Source organism: Rattus rattus, chromosome 7, assembly GCF_011064425.1.
Source record: "Rattus rattus isolate New Zealand chromosome 7, Rrattus_CSIRO_v1, whole genome shotgun sequence".
Lineage (NCBI taxonomy): Eukaryota > Metazoa > Chordata > Mammalia > Rodentia > Muridae > Rattus > Rattus rattus.
The window spans coordinates 25,727,017-25,749,404 of NC_046160.1; the positions used below are offsets into that span (position 1 = coordinate 25,727,017).

General features: G+C 50.2%; 1 protein-coding gene across 1 annotated transcript in view; it reads right to left on the minus strand.

Moving 5' to 3' along the window:
* The window catches only part of Klhl29 (kelch like family member 29), a 306,652-nt gene that overhangs the window by 18,473 nt on the left and 265,791 nt on the right, over positions 1-22,388 (minus strand). The window contains exon 6 of the mRNA XM_032909187.1: positions 5,085-5,223. Within this exon, the coding sequence (XP_032765078.1) occupies positions 5,085-5,223 (139 nt within the window). The remainder of the gene's footprint in view (positions 1-5,084; positions 5,224-22,388) is intronic.

Sequence of the window (22,388 nt, forward strand, 5' to 3'; positions counted from 1 at the left end):
TGTACAGAACCACAGAAATGGACAACATCATGCCGTCTGTGATTCCATGCTTGAGGAGATGGCGGAAGTGTGGTGGCCTAGCGCACACAGTGTCTGAGACTAGACACTTTATGAAGTTACTTTCTCCCAAGTGGAACTACCCAGGAGAATTCGGGTTCCTAGACACAGTTGCTGCCCAGCAGGGCTGGGCCTATAGGTGTGTCAGAGATGCCTATCTTGGACTAGTAGGATCTTGGAGAAGCTTCCTTTCAAAGAAATGTCGTCTGAGATAAGTTGCTCTCTCCCTTACTTGCCTGTGTGGCCAGATGTTTGTACGATGCACACTGGAACTGGGCACTGTCTGGAAGTGTAGGACGGTGGTGAGTGACAGATAGCTGGTACTCTGTTCTCTCCATCTGATGTGATTTCTACCCTGCCACTAGCTTCAGAGCACTATGTTTGGTCACACTCAGGTCCCACTGGGTCCTGTGCACTTCGGCAGGCCTTGGACCACTCTTTGAGAGGAAGTCCGGTCTTGACACCCAAGTGGTGTCAATCCCTCTTCTTGTTGCTTTGTTTTCAAGGAACACATGTGTATTCTGGATGAGAAATGGGACAGGCACTTGGGGAAAGAGGTGCCAGTGCGTGAGAAGCACCGTGTCAGTGGGTGAGGTGGGTCATTGAGTCAGTAGCTACTCTAGCTTCCCACATCACAGCTGAAGAAGGAATGAGAAGCCCAGGCTTGGTGAGAATCGGGTTAGAAAAACCAGTGACTTCATTCGCTGTTTTCGTCCAGTGCGAAAAGAGACTAGAATTCACCTGCCATCACTTCTCGGCCTTTTGGATAGGATCAAGCACAGACTCCACATGCCATACGTGTTCCAGTAGGCCTTGTGTGTGTGTGTGTGTGTGGCGCTTCAGCTAGAGGGGTGCCTGCCATGCCAGCCATGCTCAGGCCTCTGTCCTCTTTGGTATGGCAAAGGACAGTTTTCCTCAGGTGCTAGGCATTTTCTCCCACACCTTGACTTAGAGACGTGCTGGGACATGTCAGTGAGAGCAGGAGACATGGCTGCCATCTTTTAGGGGTGGTCATGGCCTCTACAGTGGGGCTGGTAGCCTGGCTAGGCAACCATGAAGTGGAAGTGACTGGCCTTGATTAACGTCTCTAGGGCACCTGTGCATCTTGAAAGATTCTTGGTGCCCAGAGAGTAAATGAAGGGACTTTGCCATGGGCCAGAGAAGAAAAGCCAGGCAGACTGTGCAGCCAAGGGGTAAGATATGGCTCTAGGCCGGGGACTCCAACCCAAAGGGTCCAGTGTGTGAGTAGATAAGGGAAGGATGAGTACCCCACTCATCATCCAGGGGCAGTGGCTCAGCCCTCTGTCCCTCCTCACTGTCCAGAAGCAGTGCCCTCTTCCCTTGTCTTTCAGTTTCCCTCTTCTGAGCATCCTGTGGAACTCAGGTTGGCTAACCAAAGGTCAGGTTGAACAGCCCTGGGGTACGGTTTTGCCCTGGCTTGCTGCTGACCTCCTGCACTCATGTCCAAGGGCTTCTTGACCTCCAGGCCTCATCTAGAAGGTCCAGTCTCCTTGTAGATCTGCACACGAGTGCCTGTCTTACAAGGGGAATTTTGTTCTTCTTGGCAGGCCTCGTGGCCGGTGTTCCTAATATCACATGTCGACTACACACACACACACACACACACACACACACACACACACACACACACACACACACACACACACCACCCACACACCCCACACACACACACACACACCCCCACACACACCACACACACACACCACTTGTACCCAGTGTCAGCTCAGAGACTTCCCTTTTCTCCCTCACTGACTTTGCGTACAAACAGAAAGCACGGTTTGGTTTTCTAGGTTAGAGCATGGGAGCTTCCGCATCAGGCAATGTGTGCATGTCACTTAAATGCCCGAGGCTTCAAGATCCTCATCTGTAAACCGGAGCTTCTAACTACACGAGCTCCCCAAGCAAATGTATCAGTAAAGCTTCTTGTCACCAGGTGGCAACCTTGTCAAGAGAGGAAGTGGCAAAAGATGGCTGGCTCGTCTACGAGCATGCAAGGAGAGCCTGGATAGCGTCGGGCCATGGGAATGTTGTCAAGTAGTGGAGGTGGTAGGGGCTTGACTGAGGTCTGCAAGGCCATACGGGCAGATCCGGCTCCTCTGCTCAGTCTCATACTGATAGTGTGTGTGTGTGTGTGTGTGTGTGTGTGTGTGTGTACTGTTTGTCTCTGAGGACTTTGGGTAGGCTCTGACCCAGGAGAGACCCTGCTTGTTTGCAGAGAGGAATGAGCAAGTGACTTAGCTTCTTATATGCCCCTCTCACGGCTTCAGGAAGGACAGTAACCCTGAGATGGGGGTGGAACAGTGGACACATGACCTGGGTTGGCGGCAGAAGGGAGCTTAGCTTGAATTTCCAAGTCTGGGGTGCTGGCACAGAAAGCAGGGTAATTCCTGCTCTGACAATGCCCAGCCAGGGCAGATCAGTATTGACTCATACAATCCCTGAGACATAGACTGGCCCTACTTCCTTAATCTCTTAAGACAACAGCTCTTGAAAAGGAGCCCTGAGGCCACTTTATCCCTGAGAAGCTATTCCCGGGAGCTGAAACAACATGGTGACATCAGCTGCTCTCTGACCATGAGGCTCATAAAGGTATCGCCTTCCTGTGGAGATCTTGCTTCACTCCTTCAAAAGCATTTGTTTGCAGCCATCAGGATGAATGGCAGCATGCACCCCATAGCCAAGACAGAGAAAAGAAATTCAAAAATGGCTACACACGAACACAGCTTCAGTTTCTCCTTTGATTCCTGAAGGTACTCCATGCATCCTGAAGGCCCTAGACCTCAGCCCTGACTCAGTCAGATTCATCTGCCACTAGAGGACTTGAGTGTGCTTTAGGCCCTGAAAGCATGTCATGTCCTGTGTCCTTCTGGCTACTTTCCCCAGCTAACCCCTCACTGGGCTGTTTACCTGCTCTCTTCCCTCTAATGACCTTGACACCTTCACCTTTCCCATCTTGGCATTTAGACTTGTGCCCCTCCGGGCGGGTCTTGTCCATCCCCTGACTGGCACCTTCACCATCATTTGACCAACTTCTGGCCTACAGATGATAAAGCCCAAGGCCTGAGGGCGAGGGGTTGGCCAGAGTGGAGTCTCAGAATGAGTGGGAAGAATCACGTGTAGGTCCCAGGTCTCCTGGCTCCCAAGGATGCTCTCTCTCCCAGAAACTACTTGGATGGAGCCTATTCGTTCTCAACAGGGCTACTGAGGTGTGTAGGCCCCCCTCTTTACCCTTATAGCAAGTCTAGGAGGTCAGTGGGGAGTCAGGGCAACCTATTCCTGTCCCTGGTTCATACATGTTTTTGTCCCTTCCCTCCTTGTCGGGAAGGGTCTTCCTCCTCCTCCTTTGCCTGCCCAACAGGGCTCCCACCTATCGGGGTCCTCTGGCCTGTTGTGTAATGGAATTTGGCTCTGACTCATCTTCAAAGGTAGTTAAAGGCTTTTAATCCAGGGCTGGGCCACTGCTCTACATTAACCTCACGCTCTGTAGCCCATCTGGATTAGGGTCCAAGGTCCCAGATTAATTTAGCTGTGTCCCTGCAGCCAGGTGCTAGCCACTGCTCCTCAGAGTTTCCTAAAAAGAACCCCTGGGCTGAAGAAGCCCCTGGACATGCCTCTTTCCCCAAGACTTAAGCCTCTAATCCTTGCCCTCAGACACAGAGAACCTAAGCATGAGGGCCCGAGACGGAGTTGTCCAGGAAATGGGATGTCACAAAGAGCCTGCCCCTCCTGTGTGGCACAGGGCCAGTAAGGCTGAGTGGGACCTCACACACAGCCGGCGGCCTGGCGCTATGCCAAAGGACACAGGGGATAGGAAAGGAGATGCCAGCCAGTGTGCCATCCTGAAACAAAACACAGTCGCTCTGGGGTTAGTTGGCAAGTCCAAACACAGCATTGGGAAGCAAGCAGAGGTCCTGTCCTCCCTCTCTGAGCTCTGTCCAGGCTCAGCGTCCGCCCCGGAGAGGCTGCAAGGCAAAATGAGCAGCGGCATTAATCTGCTGATGGGTGAGAGAAATGTGAGCGTTACCCTGGGCTGGCCCCTCGGCTGCTCTCCCTCCCTAAGGAGCTAGGAGGTGGCCCTGACAGCTTTGCAAGGGTGTGAAACAGCCCCACACACTTCTCTTTTTAAGTCAACAAAGTGGAAAAACAAAGACACCCAGGCACCATTAACACGGATTGATCTAGGTAGAAATCGCCAGGGGCAGTCAAGGTGGGCTGAGGCGGGGTGTTGGGGATGGGGAGGCTGAGAGACCGTGTTTAGGACACACCTGGTCTGTACTCAGTGCCCAGTGATCAAGCCTGAGGCTTGGCCTACACACTCTTCTCCCTGACTCAGCTGGGGGAGAGCAGTCCCTGGGGTGCCTGGTGTCCCTCCATGGGGATGGTCTGCTCAATATGCTTCCTGAACTTAGGTTCACCATCGACAGGTGGAGCTGGGGACCCTGAAGGATGGAGTAGTGTGTAATGGTCCCTTAAAACGGAGTCTATGGTCCTCTTATTCTCGGGGAGGGCTTGTAATCTGCTAAGAACATGGGGTTTGGGGGTGTGGGGAGGAGCCTACTATGGGCTAGCCCCTGGTGGCCAGTGAGGCAGTGTGGGAGCAAGGGCAGTGGCTGCTCTGAGGCTGTGTGTGTGTGTGTGTGTGTGTGTGTGTGTGTATGTGTGTGTGTGTCTGGGCGTGTCTGTATGTATGTGTGTATGTATGTGTGCATGTGTGTGTGTGTGTGTGTACATGTGTGTATGTGTGTACATGTGTTTACATATGTGTATGTATGTGTGTGAGTGTTCTATGTGTGTGTGTGTACATGTGTGTGTGTGTGTACATGTGTGTGTGTGTGTGTGTGGGTGTACATGTGTGTGTGTGAGGGCACTGGGGAGGGGAGGAGAGATGGCTACTGGCTCTGTGACAGGGAGTCACACTTCAGGAACCTGCAAGAGAGGGGGAGAAAAGCGACACAAAAGCGTCCTACGAAGGAACAGACCCGACCACAGCTGGAAGGAAGGCAAACCTTTGAATCAGGTCCTTGAAATACAAGCTGCAGGAAGCTAGAACATTTTGGTGGACTTCAAACTCTCTGCCTTCAACAACAATTTTCAGGTCTGTAAACGCTTTCGCTCTGCGTTGCTGGTTCAACTCCTTCAACATTTCTGCAGAATAGAGAAGACAGACAGGGCCAGGTTCCCATTAAGAGGTTTTTAATTTTTATTTTTAATTAATCTTTTTTTTCAAGAAGTAGAGAAATAGAAAATACTTGATATTCTTTCTTGGCAAGGCTGGCTGAACACTGACAGTCAAGAGAGGTGACAAACAGGCATAAACAAGCAGCCACTGGGAGGGGCTACATAACCAAGGGAGTAACAACTTAAAAAAGCAAACTAACGAAACAAAACAAAACCCGAATATGATTAAAGAAAATATCAAACCCAGATACTGAAAGACTGGGGAGTAGGCTGGGGAGAGATTCCCATACTGACAATTGGAAACAGAAAATACATTACCACAAACAGCTAAAAAAAACCAAAATCTATCTTAGAACCATGGAGTAAGGCCTCCAAATGCCAATGGTGCCGACGTATCAAGGAAGCATGGCATCGTGATGCAGGATGGGGGGACATGGTTCAGAGGAACAAAACCCACAAATCCCGTAGAGACAGCATCCCTCCTGTGAGACACTCAAGCCATGGCGTGGAACACGTTTCCTGGGTAGGGCAGCCAGAGAGCAGAAGGGCCTGACGAGGGCTTGGCCTGATGGCCTTCTTCCATCTCACGCTTTCAGGGACTTCTGGGGTAAGCAAGTAAGCAGGGAGGGGGGTGGGGTTGGGTGGGGTGCTTCTCTGCATCAGCCCCACTTTCTAGGCTAGCCTTCCAGGATGCCCAGTCTTTCCTGTGCATTTGACAATGGGTTCGCAGCCTCTGTGGGTCTTAGGATGTGGCTTGGGGTGGGAGGTGGTTATATCCTGCCCCAATGTATACCTACCTTGGCCACTGGGGCTGGTATAGACAGAATCCCGGCCTGTGGGCTCCAGACCCAGAGAGGTCAACATCTTCTCCTAGACCCGCCCCAAGGGTTAGAAGGGAGGAGGAGAGAGGAGCCTACCAGCTAGCCCATTTAACTGAGGTGTCTTTCCCCTTTGCTGAAGTTAGGGCCTCTGGGTGGACGCCACTCCTCACTACCCCCAGCACATCTGGCTGCATCCGGGGACTCCTTATCCTTTGCATGTAGTGGCTGGACATCACACCAGAGGTCTAGATCCTTGTGTCAGGTGACCTAGACTGCTGTTAAACAGGTAAAGGGAGACAATGAGAGCTAAGTCCTCTCACCATCATCCCAAGTTCTCCAGGTCTATGTTAAATGAAGCTGATTTTCCAGAATTACTCTCTGCTGTTCCCTACTGCAAGCCTGAACGTAGAGTTAGTACCAATTAAGTGCTGAGGGTCCCCTAGCTCTAGTTCTTGATCTAGATTTGTCACAGAGTAGTTAGGTAGCACTGGGCTCACCTCAGCCTGTGGTAGGTCCTATGGTCTCTTAGCCTCTGTGTTAATACCTGTCAATAAGGAGCTGAGGTTCCTATTTCTGTCTGCAGAGATCAGTGGGGTCACTTGATCTAGTCCAGCTCAGGGATGATGATAGGATTAGTGGGTCTCGGCAGTCCAGCAGGCCCTCCTCACAAGATACACTGGGTCCTTTAAAACATGCTGTATGTGGGGACTGAGGTAGTAGAACTGTCCCCTGAGCTCAGGCCATGCTAAACCATGGACCCCCTCACCGTGTGTTAGGCTGACTTGCACTATGGGAGAATGTCTTCAGATCTGCATGTGGAATACTCTGGCCATGTTCTCCGACTTGAGCAGGAAACAGAGACAAGGCTGCAGGGCATGGGCTGTGTGGCGGGCATAGGTGAACAGAGAGCCGGAGAGCAACAGGAATGGCGTAGTTGGCAGGTGAAATTACATCCTGAGAACCGTGCTAAGGGGCTGCAGGGGACTGTGTGCAGGAAGTGAAGAGGTTGGGCTTGTTTTCCAGTGATCTCCAGAGGAAGGAGGAGAGGAGTTTAGGAAACCCAGTGGGAGGCAGGAAGACCCCTGATCTTCAGAGAGCTTGATTTTGGAGACCGGCCTGAGGGTGAACCTGGACTCTGCCTTCTGTGAGACATGCAGACCTTGAAAAGGTGAACTGGATTCCCAGCAACCTTGATTGTTGAGAGTTAATGACGTAGGGAACAGTCCGTCAGCACCTACTGTGCCCACGGTCACTGAAGTAGATTCAAACTACTGTTGAGGGTGGAGTCCTTCCATGATCTCACTGAACGATGAGGAGGAGGCTTACTGGAGACTGAAGGGCAGAGATAGCATTTAGGCCTCAGCTGGTAGAAAAAGAGTCGGTAAGGCACAAGAGTGGTGAGAGGCCTGGGACGGAGATGAGCCTATTGGGGCTCAGGGAGAACCTGTGGGGCCAGTCAGAGCTCATGTAAATTGTGATCCTGGGATGCTCATGGAGCCTGCAGATGAATGAACATGGTGGATTATCTCATTTATGAGCAAGGAGAGGGGTAGAGGTAAGGGAAGGTGGGGATTCTAGGTAAGGATTCCAAACTCATAGAGCTTTGCAATATTTTTAAAATGTAGGAGTGTCCCTATGAGTGTGTGAGTGTGAGCACGTGTACATGAGTGCAGGTGCCTGCAGAGACCAGAAGAAGGCATCCCAGCAGCAAGAGTTAAAGGCAGCGTGAGCCACCTGGCATGGTGCTGGGAACCGAACTCGGTTCTCTGGGATAACAGTATGCATTCTCAGCTGCCCACCGGTTCCTCTAGCTCCTGGGTCCTAGTTCTTACTTAATCTTGATTTGTCACAGGATAGTTAATTGGTCTTAGGTGAGTTACCCCAGCCTTGTGGGGCCTCCAATTCCTGTAGGACAAAATAGCTCTGTGGCTCCCCGGCTGTTGTACTGATGTTTCAAATGTTTCCTTACAGGTCAAGGTTCTGGAAAAGACCTTAGCCATAGCCTTAGTCCCAGCAGCAACACTGGCTGCATCAGGAACCACAAGTCCAGGCCCAGATCTGGCAAGGTTGCCTGGGATTCAGGCGTCGCCTCTCCCCACATGAATACTCTCTGTTCTCTACACCTCTGCCTTTTCAGAAGTCTGATGCAATAGTAGGGGACGATTATTCACTTCCAGAAGAATTTTTCAATTTATGAAAGCGCTCACCAGGGGATTCCTTTGCACAGCAGGCCCAGTGCATTCCAAGTATTGATCAGTTGGTATGTGCTTGGCACTACCTGCGGCGTGCTGGCGGGGACGGTGGGCACCACAGCTTATACTTGTCAGGAACACACCTGGGCTCCATCCATAAGAGGAAGCCAGGGCCTACTGTCCTGGGTGAAAGATGCTTGGATCCCTCACCCTTGTCTCAGAGCAGAATAACCTTCCGGAGTTTTAGAGGTGTCTCTCGGAAACAGTCCAAAAAGGAAGGGCCTGGTATGGGGAGGGCTGTGGGGTTTTTGAGGGAATCTGGACTAAGGGTGTGTGTTCAGGATTCCTGGCAGCACCCTGCACTTGTAGGATTTAGAATGGGTCAGTGGCCCTTGGGCCCTCCCCAGGAAATTGTCAGTACCTATCACTGAGGAGGCTGATGGCCTGAGCTCACCTGGAGGGCCACAGCTTTGGCCTCCATCCCTGCTGGCTGGCGTCCCGGGGGCACTTCCTGGTCTAAGCTTTGAGCAAACGCCCCACCCACAGACTTATAGAATTGGCTGCCCTGTGCCTTGCTTCTCTGCTCCACATTGGGGATTCCTCTCCCAAAAGGACCACGAGGCAGAAAGCACATGACCAGAGAAGACTTCCCAGCTTCCAGCCTGCCTTCTTCCAAGCCACCTCCATACCACAGCTCCCCACAGAATCCAGCCACTGGCCTCTGGTTAAATGAGCCCTTCAAGAGTGAGCAGAGGCAGTAAGGTGTCCAGGGTCCGCAGCTTCCTATCCACTTTCTCCTTCTCGTGAAGTCTCCCCGGTGTCCTAGACAGCATTCTGCTTCCAAACGTGTTCCCCTCTGCCCAAGTCCTTCCTTATTCTTCATTTGTCTGCTCACCATTGGTTTTCCATGGCAATCCTGACGTCATCCGGTCCCAGGCCTCCTTGACTCTTTCTTCCTACAACCCCGCCCTCTGTCTGCCCATGCATGTTTCTGCAGCATCCCAAGCTGCCTTCTTTACAGCACAGCATGCCTTGGGATTATTTATTTACACATCTGCCTCCTGTGCCAGACTGCATTGTGTGTGTGTGTGTGTGTGTGTGTGTGTGTGTGTGTGTGTGTGTGTGTGTGTGTTTACCTGCAACACTCAGCTCAGGGCCTGACATGTGTTCAACCCACACAATGAGTTGCAAACATTTTCTACTATCTAGAGGCAGAGGTCATTGCGTTGTGGCTGCCCCTTAATTTGCTTTTGAGAGTAGGATGCAGTAGGAAGGACCTTAGATGGGTATCGGCCACAGCATCGAGGGGATCTGCTCGCTTTTGCTACCTCTGGGGATCCCGCTGGGGACAGCCTGTTGGGAGATGAGAGGCAGCATGGAGCAGAGACGAGCCATCCCAGATTGCCGTGCAGACTAGCCAGCCTCTGCCGCTTTCAGCCTGACCTCACCCTCATGTTGCCTAACCAGAACCACAGCCTAAGTTAGAGAGTCACCTTTCAAGCCGGTTTGTTCGAGAATTGCTGGCTAGCTTAGCAAGAGTCACTTGATTTGGGAGGCAGGGATAAATGACGGGCTCACGAACTGGGAGAGTGTGCCTCTGTCAGTTTTCCCGTGGCTAGTTTGACGTCCTGGGGTTCATTTTTTAAAACGTGCAAACATTCCATTGCGCCCATCCCTCAAGTCTACAGCTCAGTGCCGGTAAGCACACGCACACGGCTCTACAACCAATTGATAGACTTTCTTTCCCAACTGGAACAACCGCTCCTCTCCCCCTACTCTTCCTCCACCAGCCCCGTCCACTGCCCTCTCTATGAGTTTGCCTCCCCTGGAGACTGCAGTCCTGTAAGTGAAACCATATACGTTTGTCCTTCTGGGATTGGCTTATTTAACTTGAATGCCTTCAAGGTTTGTCTTCATTGTGCCGTATGTCAGAATTTCCTCCCGACTTACATCCTATGGTAAGTAGACACCATTTTAAAATCCATTCATCTGTGAGTAGATGCTTTTCAGCTGCTGTGACTGATGCTCCCAGCTTAATTCTTCCACCCAGCTATGGGTATCGCTAGCCACCCCGGGCTTCTGCTCCATTATAATTGGTTAGAATGAGATAACCCCACAGACCCAGCTTCTAGGGAATTCGAGGGGCCAGGGGATGCTAAGAGGGGGGTCTGCCTGGAGCTACGTGCTTGTTTAGAGGAGAATGAGACCACAGACAGAAACAAGGCTGGAGATGAAGCTGCAGCTAAAGTTCTGCATATTTTTCACCAAATGACACAAGTTATTTGTCACAGACTAATGGGCTCGTTCCAGCTGGTCTAGAAGGGCTGTCCGATTCGGTAATAAAGAGAAAGGGGTGTCAAATATTAAAAGGTAAAGAATTCCAGTGTCTTTGCTGTAGGGAAGCCCATTAAATCAGAGCCCTGAGAAAGGTTGCATAGCCAAATAATTTTTTTTTTTCAGAGCTCAAGCAGGAACCCAGCTAAGGTGATAAATGTTCCTGGTCCCATTGGTATTTATGACACATACATGATAAAGGACCGGAAAACATTATAAACTCAGAGCAGCTGGGAAATACACTGAGAAAGCCCAGTGAAGACCGTGTCATGCACACCCAGAGGGTAATTCATCTGGGAGCAGGGACGCTGGATGTGTGCTGACACTGTGGGGACAAATGGGAGTTTTGAACAAACGGCTTCCTCACTGGATGCTTTGTACAGCCATGCCGTCCACGACGTGCCTGCAGCCAGCTCTCCTTACAGGATTGCCCAGGAGTTACCGGCGTGTGCGTGGAGAGGGTATGACTAGAAAAACTTGATGTCATTGCTGAGTCACTGCCGTCCTACCATGAGGATGCTGTCCTTTTCTGGGGGAGGAGACTCAGTCCTTACTGCTCAGCTCCTTTCTGACGACTCACAGAGCCTTCCTGGGTCTGCTCTTCTATTTACAGCTTCATGACTCCTGTACATTCCTACCCTTTGCCTTTATGCCCAGCACTTGCTGTTGACTAAGTCATTTCTTACACTTAAGGTCTCACGAGCTTCAGCTCTATCCTCTAAGGAATCTTGAAGAGTCACTTTAGTCACATCATGCTTTGTCCTCTCCTGTGCTCCCATGAGACTCTGTTGGTGTCTCAGTATCAGATAGAAACCATTGGCTGTCTCAGTCTAGAGAAGTCTACCTGTCTCCCTCCTAGGCTGTGATCTGAATGGCTTGTCTCTGTAGTCCTGGAATAAATGTTATTATGTTTTGCACATGCATGTGAACACGCTCGTACACACACACACACACACACACACACACACACACATCTTTTATGATTGGAATCCAGGTGGATTACAGAACACACGGAGAGGTGTGGGAAGCAATCAGAACGTCCTTAACCATGATGAAATGGAACTAGTAGAAATGTCTAGCTATGTAGACATAGATGGACTGGTTGAAGGAGCGAAGCCTCCTCTAAGCCTAGGAGATAGCATTGTTAATAGCAACTGTGGTAGCCCCACAATTTGGGTGATGTATAATCCTAAAGCACTGCCCCATTCATGACTTAGACCTTTGGGAAGAGATTGAATTATTCTGTTCTGCTCCAGTTGTTTAGAAGAGCCACACATGACCTCAGCTGACACTAAGGTAAAGCTGCAGGCTGTGGCTAGAGAGAAGCCAGCCTTTTTAGCACTTCAGCTTCCAGCCGCCCAGATGGCAAGGTTTACCCAAATGTCATCCAACGACCAGTTGCTTGTGTCAACAACAGATGACAAGCCTGGAGGGATCAGGGTGGGCGATCTTCAGTTGGGAAGGAATGAGGTGGGGCAAGGGTAGAGGGTTGTATTAGTCATGTTCTGCTGATGTGATAGAATACTCTGACCAAAGGCTTTTCAGAGGGGATATAATCCATCATGGTGGACAGGGTATGGCAGTTGGAGCATGAGGCAACAATGGCAGTCAGGGAGCAGACTGATCACATTTCATCTGCACTCAGGAAGCAGATGAAATAGAAGAGATAGATGGATGGATGGATAGATAGATAGATAGATAGATAGATAGATAGATAGATAGATAGAAGTGTGGCCAGCCTATAAAACTTTAAAGACCATCTCCAGAGAGATTCTTCCACCAACAAATTTCTACCTCCTGAAAGTTTCCATAATATTTTCAAACAGCACCACCAACCTGGGGGCACACATTCAAACATACAAACCTATGGGAGACATTTATCACTCAACCCCCCACAAATGTCACGACCTAGATCCAGATCAGAGAACCTGGTCAGATGGTGGCTTCCACCATATGGTAGTGAGGTAGACCCTTGGCTGAGCAAAGATGGCTACTGGGCAAACCCCTGAGGCTACAATGAGAGGAAATACCTGGCTAGGTTAATATTAGCAAGCAGTTAGACCTTCCAGTATTCACTAAAGATGCTCGCTTGCTCACTTTCTCCATCTGTCCGTCTGTCTGTCCGTCCATCCATCCATCCATCCACCCATCCATCCATCTATCCATCCCCCATTTGATTTTTCAAGACAGGGTTTCTTAGTGCAGCCTTCACTGTCCTGGACCTTACTCTGTAGACCAGGCTGGCTTTGAACTCAGAGATCTGCCTACCTCTCCCTCCCAAGAGCTGGGATTAAAGGAGTGCACCACCCCCACTAAAGATGCTTTCATTTGGCGGCTTCTTCTTCTTCTTCTTCTTCTTCTTCTTCTTCTTCTTCTTCTTCTTCTTCTTCTTCTTCTTCTTCTTCTTCTTCTTCTTCTTCTCCTCCTTCTCCTTCTCCTCCTCCTCCTCCTCTTCCTCCTCCTCCTCTTCCTCCTCCTCCTCTTCCTCCTCCTCTTCCTCCTCCTCTTCCTCCTCCTCTTCCTCCTTTTTTTTTGTCTTGGAGGGTGGACTCTGAGAAGGTGATACTCCAAGATGAGGGGAGGAAAACATGATGAAGGTTCTTTGCTGAGAGACATTTGAAGAAAGCTGCTTGGGAGCAGTTCGGTGAGAGGTGAAGTAAAAAATTAGAGGTGTGAAGGAGTCTACAGAGGAGAGGTGGGACTCTGGGGTGACATCCTGGAGTGTGGAGAAGAACTACGCTGCAGTGAATTGACAGATGAGCCAGATCAGGATACTGGGAGGCTATGAGGAGACTAGAAGTGTGCATGTAGAGTGTGGAAGAACCAGGTGGGAGACTGAGGCAGAGGGTTTAGCAGCAGCCAACGGGGACTTAGGAAGTAGAGAGACCCTATAATCTTTATATGACCTCTCTAAGAATACAATTTGGTAGCAAGGGATGGTGATGTCTCAGAAGACACAGGTCCTAATGACAAAGGGAGTGCAAGACCCAGGGATTAAGTTGGGTGGCAGTAGGGATCTTACTTTCATTTTCTCATAAATGCTCTCATCATTAGGAAACTATATGGTCTTCAGTGTATTAGCTCAGAGTCTATATTTCTTTCTCACTGGTAGCTAGACTTTTGGGAGGTGGGGAATAGTTCTTCAGTGGAGGGATTAGAGTTAAGAAGTCATGACAGTTATTTGGGGCCAAGAGAAAGAGCCAAGTTCAGGACCTCGGAGAGCTACAAGTGCCCAGTAGTCCAGGCAGAAGGTAGAAAAGATAGCTAAGGTGGTTAGGGAGCAGCTTGGAACATCCTAACACGCCCGGAGCTGTGGATGAGACTAGGGGACTCACAGCTCCTTCAGAGGCTGGCTGAGACTTCCAGGAGTGTGAGGTGGTACAAGTACCCAGTGGTGTCTTCATGGGGACCCTGGGTGTGTGTCAGAGACTTGAGTGAATGAATGATCGTACATGTAGCCCTGGGGCAGTGCAAGGTTTACTGGGAGAGACACTGATAGAACTCTGCCAACAGGGACAAGCATTGAGCAGCGGAGGAGACAGCTGGTTCTGCCTGAGGGGACCAGGGAGGCACCACAGTGGGGTGCTTGTCTAGTAAAGACTCATAGGAAAGCAAAGCAGAAGCTCCTAGGTGGCTGTAGTGCAAGTTGAGAACGCTCCAAGGTTTGAAAGGGCCCATGCTATCCCATGAGACAATGAGGTCATCGCTGGCTTTTATGGGCAGGTGACCTAGGAATCAAAGACGTAACTGCTGCCTATGTCACGGAGCTAAGTGTACATGAGGTGGACGAAGACGGAGCTCAGTGCTACAGCCTTTGCTTAGAATGCATACGGCCCTGGCACACAGGGTGATGCTCAAGACTGACTCACTGTGGCCTGATCTAGATGTGTGGCCTTCGTTTCCCCCCCTAATCCCAACCCAACTCCTGGGCTCCACCCAATGCCTTCCTTGTGATTTAGTCAGAGCTGGGGTCTGTGGCTGGAGCCCAGGCATCTGACTGCAGACATGAGGTGGTAGTGGTAGATTGACATGCTACTTACAGCAGGGCCTATGGATGCCGGAAGAGCACAGGTATGCATGCAAATAGATCTGTGCAGTTACAGAGGATGGGAGGCTTAGATTGGTCTTCAGAGTGGAACTTATTACAGGCAGAAGACAGGAGACTTTCTTAGTGACCTGCATGTGCAAAGGCCCAGGGCCATGCATGACTGTATTTCAAGTATGACAGTTGGTGAAGGGGATGGTAAGAAATGAGACTAATGGTACAGGTTAATGCCCCCAGGAAAGGTTAGATAAGCTGTGTTAGGGAACCTATAAATCTTTAAATGTTTAAGTGCCCCCCCTCTGTGCGTGTGTGTGTGTGTGTGTGTGTGTGTGTGTGTGTGTGTGTGTGTGTGTACAAACGAGTGCATACGTCCAGAGAATGTCATATATTCTGGAGGTGGAGGTACAGATAGTTATGAACGACCCAACTTTTGGGTTCTAGGAACTGAACTCAAGTCTCTCTAAGAACAGTAAAGCACTCTTAGCCACTGAGCCATCTTTAGAGCCCCAGGAGCTCATAGATCTTAAGCCTAGAGATGGAATTGAGAAAAGTTACGCAGATGACCTTGGCACAGATGGGAGGGGGTGGTTCTGGAAGCTACGTGTCTGGAGAGATGGAACGCCTTCTAGTAGTGACTCCTGCCAGCAACACAAGAGAGTGGTGAGGAAGAAGCCTGGTCGAGACTCTGAAGACTACAGAGGGGGGCTCTTCGGGGAGCAGAGTCAGAGGACTTCCCAGATTTGGTGTAGAGCTTTGCCCCAGAGGGTTGAGAACACCATGACTACTGTCTCCTTCTCTGGCAAGTATAAACATCTTTGCCCAAAGTACAGCGGGGAAGTGGTACAGTCACCACATCCTACAGTAGAGCATAGCCCCTGGTTGGAGATAATGGGCTTCCCATTCAGAGCTGAAAGCAGGCTATCTGTTTCTCCTTCCTGGGACACAGTGGCTGGACAACAACCTTGGACAGAGGAGGCCTGTAAGGAGCTCTCCTTCCCCCTTTCATGTCCCTGGACTCCTCAGTCATTGTTAAGCACGCCATCCCTCTTTCTGATCCAAGGCCCCTCATCTGCCTGTCTCCTAGACTCCAACGCAGCTGTATGTCCTGAGAGGAGTGGGTGAAGATCTCCTGTGGGTCTGCTCACAATGCAGACCTCAAGAATAGGCCAGAAATAGAAGAAGGACAAAGACCTGGATGGGGAAACAGTGTCCCCACCTAAAGGACAAATAGCCCAACAAGCAGGGACTAAGCTTCAGAGTTTAAATTCTCATGCCATGTCCCACAAAATTTCATTTTGTTAGATTCTTTTTGCGGGGGGAATCTGGTTCTTCAAAGATTTGGCCGATTAGGTTTGGGAAAGCCAGTCACCGAGTCTGGCAATAGGGTAGCTGCTAAGATAGACCAGAGATGGGCTGGGGGCAGGCAGAGGAGGGACTGAAGGAAAAGGTAAATTCTTCCACAGGTTTTCTCTTCCATCTGCTTTAGCCCAAGTCATTATTTCCAAAGCATTCTGACAGCCACATCCCAGCAAATAAATCAATAGTTTTAAAGGATTTGCAAGAATTAGTGAACCAGAGCTGAGAGTACAATCAGTTCAAGTACCCAAGTAAACAGGGAAATGAAACAGAAACCCTAGATGCCAGGGGCTAATGGCAACTCCAGATGCTATGGACAGGGAATTCACAGCAGCCCAGAAAACCATGGGATTAGGGGATAGGAGGGGAGAGTGTGTGCGTTGCCTGTATGTGTGGCTGAGGCCAAAGGACCCTTTCCTGTCCACCCGTGTCCTCCAGTCTCCTAGGAGTCTGTCTATCCCTGGTTCTCCATCCGTGTCCACCTCTCTTGCTGTCTGAGGGCAGGGCAGGTCTGGGAACCAGACCTACATCCTGACCTTTCCAGAGGTGAAAACTCGGGGTCTTTTCTAGTTTTTCACAAAGCTAACAGCATTTTTTTTTATATCATACAAGTCATATCTGCTGTCATCCCAGGAAAATTAGGGGATCTTAATAAGCACAAAGAAGAAAGTGGGGTATGTCTCCAGTGGTTCGGGCCCTGTAGAAGAATATGGAGGTCAGGTACACTAGCCAGTGGGTAGTGTAGAGCCAGTGGTAGAGAAGCAACCAGTGCCTCAGCCGGGGACAGAGCAACTCACAGCCTGTGTCAGCTCACCCATCCCACCCATCATACTGGCTACACACAGCCCACAGTGTTTTTATCATATGATGAGACACCCGTGGTGGGAAAGACCATCCAACCAAGTGTATTCACTCTCTCTCTCAACCGTGATTTTGCCCATTTCCCAGTGTCCTCTGTCAATCCTGTCTTCCATCCATTTCTGTCTTCTGGGCAAGCGCTGGTGGGTGGAGATGCTGACTTTTTACTATATATCTGCAAGCGTTGGTCCCCAAAGCCATTCTGGACACAGCTGCAGATGATTTGCTTCAAGTGGCAACCCACTGTTAAAGACCCCAGGCACAACGAGGGAGGCATGCTTGGGTACACAGCCTGTGCCCTTGGGCCCTCTGAATCAATTTCCTTAGCCTGGTATGGTTTCCCGCTAATACTGGATTTAATCATAGCTCTTTCTGCCCAGCTCATTTGCCTGCAGGTCTCTAGCTTGGCCAGCAGTTTTTCTTACCGAACTCTATATCCACGGAGCTACCTTTTACAGATGCATGGGTTATCGTGACCAGGCTGTGTCCGTGGGCCCAGGCTTGTACACATGCCTATGTGCATGGCTCTGAGGGCATTCTGCATAGGGTGGGCTAGATGCATAGTAGCCTTCCTAGGCCCTGGCCACCGTGCCTCCATTAGCTGAGGGTGGGCACAGTGTGCACATAGTAGAGGGCACCACCCGTGTTCAGACCCGAATGCTGGAAAGATGAGCTACGGTATACACAGGTCGCACAGCTTTTTATAAAGCATCAGTCTGACCTGTGGTCTGTGTTAAGGGGGAAGACACAGTTTGGCCCATGGCATGGGAAGTGAAGAGGAGGGAGGCAGTGCTCTCAGAGACGTGGCACAAGATGGACCCGGGCGTGAGACTCACCTGCAAACTTAAAAAGTGACTGATGCTGGGTGTGGCAATGCACACCTTTAATCCTAGTACATGGGAGGCAGAGGCAGGGGGTTCTCCATGAGTCTGAGACCCGCCTAGTCTACATAGCACGTTCCAGGGAAGTAGATATCTGTCTGGCTCTGGGGTTTTAAAAAAGCTTATAATAAATATAAAAGGTTTGTGTTTTTGTCTGGGAACTCTATGATCTTAGGTGACGTAGGAACTACCAATGAACATCTACCATAAAACCAGAGGTCAGCATCTGGCTAGTTTGACCAGCCAGCTTGTTTAGAGGGTTGCCTATCTCTTTCTCCCCTGCCCTGGAATCACTGTTGGGGTGCCATGCTCACCTGGACTCTGATGTGAGTTCTGTGGATTTGAACTCTTGTCCTCAGGCTTGCAAGTGCTTTACCCCTGCACCACTTCCCCAACCCCACCGGCTTTCTAAGAGTTCCCCGGGGGATTCTAATACACAATGAAAATTAGAACCTCTGCTTTCACAGCTGTAAATGGCTGTTGGTTTTTGCCTTTTTTAACTTTCACTCCTCAAGCGTCCAGAGCTGCTGCTCTCAGAGTGCAAAGACATCTACTGAAAAAAAATATAAATAAATAAAATTAAGGAACGACAGCTCGACAGCTCCAAGAGGCAGAAATTCATGCAAATGAATGCAAATAAATACACACTTTCATACATATGTTTATGCAAATATTCTTGTGGTCCTGCAAATCACTCACTTGCCTGCAAGCAGCCACCTACAATTTCTTGGTGAGAACTCCAGGCAGGGGGCCTGGGTTAATGACAAGTGGTATCATGACCTCCCAGGATGACATATCTATTAGCAAACTCATTTCACAAGTCCTAGAGGACAGTGCTGAACTGAGCTCTGTCCACTTCGGCATCTTCCTCAGGCACACAGACCCCACTGGCTCACTCCAGGGTACGCGTGAGGGGAGGAGCAAGAACAAATGCCCAGTGGACACTCCAAGGCTGTGGTCAGAGAAACCAGCTTAGGCAGTGGATAGGTGTCCGAAAGCCACTGTGAGGACCGACTGTCTAATTTAGCTCAGCGCCAGTCTGGGTGGGCTGGCATGTAGCTAGCCCCTTGTCCTGCTTAGACAGTGTGTCCCACTCAGGTCGTCTGCATGATGGTATACTCCAGCTCAATCATCTCAGCAGGCCACGCACTTCAGAAGAATGCACTGTCTAGTCGAGATCACAGCTTGGTGCCCCGCTGAGCATCTGCTTCTCCATCAACCTGTCTGAGGTGGCATCTCCCCACGTACCCCCAGGGCTGCCCGAGGTGGGGGGAGCTGAGCAGGTGGGAGAGGTATCGGGTGAATCTAGAGCCACTCGAGTGCCGTGTCCTGGCCTTTGGGAATCCTACCTAGATCGGCCTGCTTTGCACAGCTCTGGAATGTAACACACAATTTCTTATCTCTCCAGATGATGCTACAAGTCTTTGGAAGGCTTTAGGAACATTGAGAGGTAAGGTTCCCAAAGGCAGGAGTCTGTCTTGTTACCCAGCAGGTGTTTAATACATTCCTGTTGACTGACAGGAGGAAGCAGCCACTTCATCGCACCATGCCTTACCACCTTCTTAGCTCTCCTTACACATATAACCTGGGGTGGGCACAGTGTGGGCTGGCTGACTCTATTCTGTCATTCAGCTTCAGGAAGGAGGGGACGGATGGGCCACAGGGCTTGTGTCAGGGAGAGACAGGGCACGCTCCACTCATTTAGCCTGGATAGGATCTCTGTAACTAATGTCTCAGTAGAAACCAGAACTCAGTTCAGAATTCAAATACGATTCCGAGTCAGTGAAGACCTGTTTCAGCAGCCTTTCTGGATCTCTGTGATGCCTACTCAGCCACCTCTGACAAAACCTCTGTGGTGGTTTGAATGAGAATTGGCCCCATAGGCTCACAGGGACTGGTACTATTGGGAGGCGTGGCCTTGTTCGAGTAGGCGTGGCCTTGTTCGAGTAGGCGTGGCCTTGTTCGAGTAGGCGTGGCCTTGTTCGAGTAGGCGTGGCCTTGTTGGAGGAAGCCTGTCACTGGGTCTCAGAAGCTCAAGCCAGGCCTCATATGTCTAATTCTCTTCCTGCTGCCTGGAGATCCAGATGTAAAACTCAAGTTACTTCTCTAGTACCGCCTCCATGCCACCACGCTTCCCTCCTTGATGATAGTGGACTGAACCTCTGACAGTATAAGCCAGCCCCGATTAAATGTTTTCCTTTATAAGAGTTACCATGGTCATGGAGTTTCTTCACAGCAATAGACACCCCATGCTTCTAGAGCAGTAGGAAGCTCCACCATGTTAGGTTGCAAGACAGCTCAGCCTTGCTGACCTCACAGGTCATTTATTCTCAGCTCTTGTTGGCTCAACATTTTCCCATGAAGAAGGCAGCCTTTACACACAGGAGATTACTTTCCAGAGGACCAGCTGGACCCGGCTCTACCATCAGTCAGTTGCCCAGCCTCTGGGGGTACTCATGCCTCTGAGGGCATTGCCTCCCTCCTCTTTACCTTCTCTGACTGGCTTAAACCCTGTTTTAAAGGGCAATTCTATCCTTTAATTATTTTAGGCTGACCTTTTACCTTTTCAGCTTTTCTGTTGAGGTTGGCTACCTCCAGTTTCACAGGGGTTAAGTGATAAGAGACAGGGGAGAAAAGGTCCCTCCTCAGGTAGGGAAGGGAAGGGAAGTGAAAGGAGGAGGAGGGGGAGGGGGGAGGGGAAAAGAAGGGAGGGGGAGGGTAGAGAAGGGGGAGGGAAGTTCTCACCTCCAGAGCCTGTAGGCTGGCTGGCTGGGGACCCTCCCAGTGGGCCTGAGGTATGACTTGATCTTGCCCACCTCTTGACCAACAGACAGGCCACCTCTGAGGAATGCCGAGTGCCACGTGTCAACTTCTGTAGTTAGTTCTGTGTTGACAACGAACTAGGAAGACCAGACTGTCTTTGAGCAGTGAGGCTCCCAGGACCTTTAGGAAGGCCATTTGAGGGAACTACTGTCTTCAGACCAGTCTAGAAACAAAGTGCAGAATTTATACCTAGGGCCCACAACTTAAACCTCAAAGATCCATGCCCCACAGAGAGAACAGGGCTTGACACAGCCTAGCCCTGGAGGCTCGGCCTCCTGATTTAAAACCTGGGAGCATAGACAGATGGAAGCAGCCTGGAGAATCCTCTCAGCCCCACGGTGCTATGAGGTTCTCTTCCCTGCTTCCAGTTCTCTGACTGGCACCTGACAGTGTGCAGGGTATTAATTATGGTCAGAGCCTTTCAACGTGCAATAAAATGCCTTTTAAAACGTTCCGATGGGAGGTGATTAACTCTATTAAGTGGCATTATGGATCTTCCTATCTGTTGCTTTCATAAACATAGTTGTAGGCGGAATGTTTTATTATGGGCATAAAAATGTCCCGCATTACAATGCATAAGCACATATTGATGTTGTATTTCTTTACTGCGCTACCGCCCCAATCCCCAACCACTCCGAAAAGAAACTACATGTCTTAATAATTTATGCTCCAAGTTTTAACCAGGATTATCAATGGCAGCTTTTGAGCTTTCTCTTTTGGCAACACAATAGATCATAGTAAAAATGCACCGACAAGCGATGTGTCCGTTTGATTTTTTCCACCTGAATCAGCAGCCCAAATTCCAGACACAGCAGTTTAGGGCAAGGCGCACGCTGAAGAATTTAAGTCTAAGCATTTAATCTGTTCTTTCCATAAATTTCTGCTGCTTGTGCTTTATAATGATTCTACCAGAGGAAGTTTATTTATATCGCAGATTCCCAGCATCAGCACATTGAGAACACAACGCAATCGCTCAGTCAATAGCTTACAGCCATGTATAATATCACTCCGGAAATCAAAAGCCCATTTGAAGAAGAGAAGGCTCAGATTAAAGTCACTTTAAGACATCAATAACTTGGACTGGCTGAGGAGAAGATATAAATATCAGGCGTGCGCATATGCAAATAGGAAGTCGCAGACGCGCTACATCGGAGCGCGGGAACCTCCGGGTGGGGATTTGCAGCACGTGATGGCGGCGCCGGGGGCGGGGTGGGCGGCGCCTCACTGTCACCCAGGAGGGGCTACGGCACGCCTGTGCTGCATAATGCGCCTGCGCGACCCGTGGCTGCCAGCTTGGGCTGGGGCCCCAGGCTGGTAGAGGGCAGGGCAACGGTGTGAAAAGCCCCAATAAAGGAAAGAGGCCATCTAGAATGACACTTGCGTCATGCAACCGGGGCGTTCATCTGTATCCTGGACCTAGAAGAGCCGGCCATAGGAGGCATGTTTTCTTCTTGTATCTCCTTGTGAGACTAGCCATTATCTTATCTCCTTTATCCCTCAGGGTTAACCCTAAGGTCTATAGGAAAACCAAGCTTCCAGAGAAAAGAACTTGTCCAAGACCTCACAGCTAGTGAGCCAGGATGAAGCTGTGCTTACAAAAAATTGAGCATTTAAACGGCTGCCTTTTGCTGTTTCCTGGACACTCCTTAGAGGCAGAGCAGGTGCAACAAGCCCAGGAAAGTTTAGGGTTCATTTGGGAATACGGAGCTTGAAGTCTATATAGCACACCCAAGGAAGGGGCTGTCTCGGGGGTGGGGTGGGCTGGGGTGGGGTAGGGTGGGTAGGTCAGCATCCGGCTGGATCTAGATGGCTTAGAGGCATG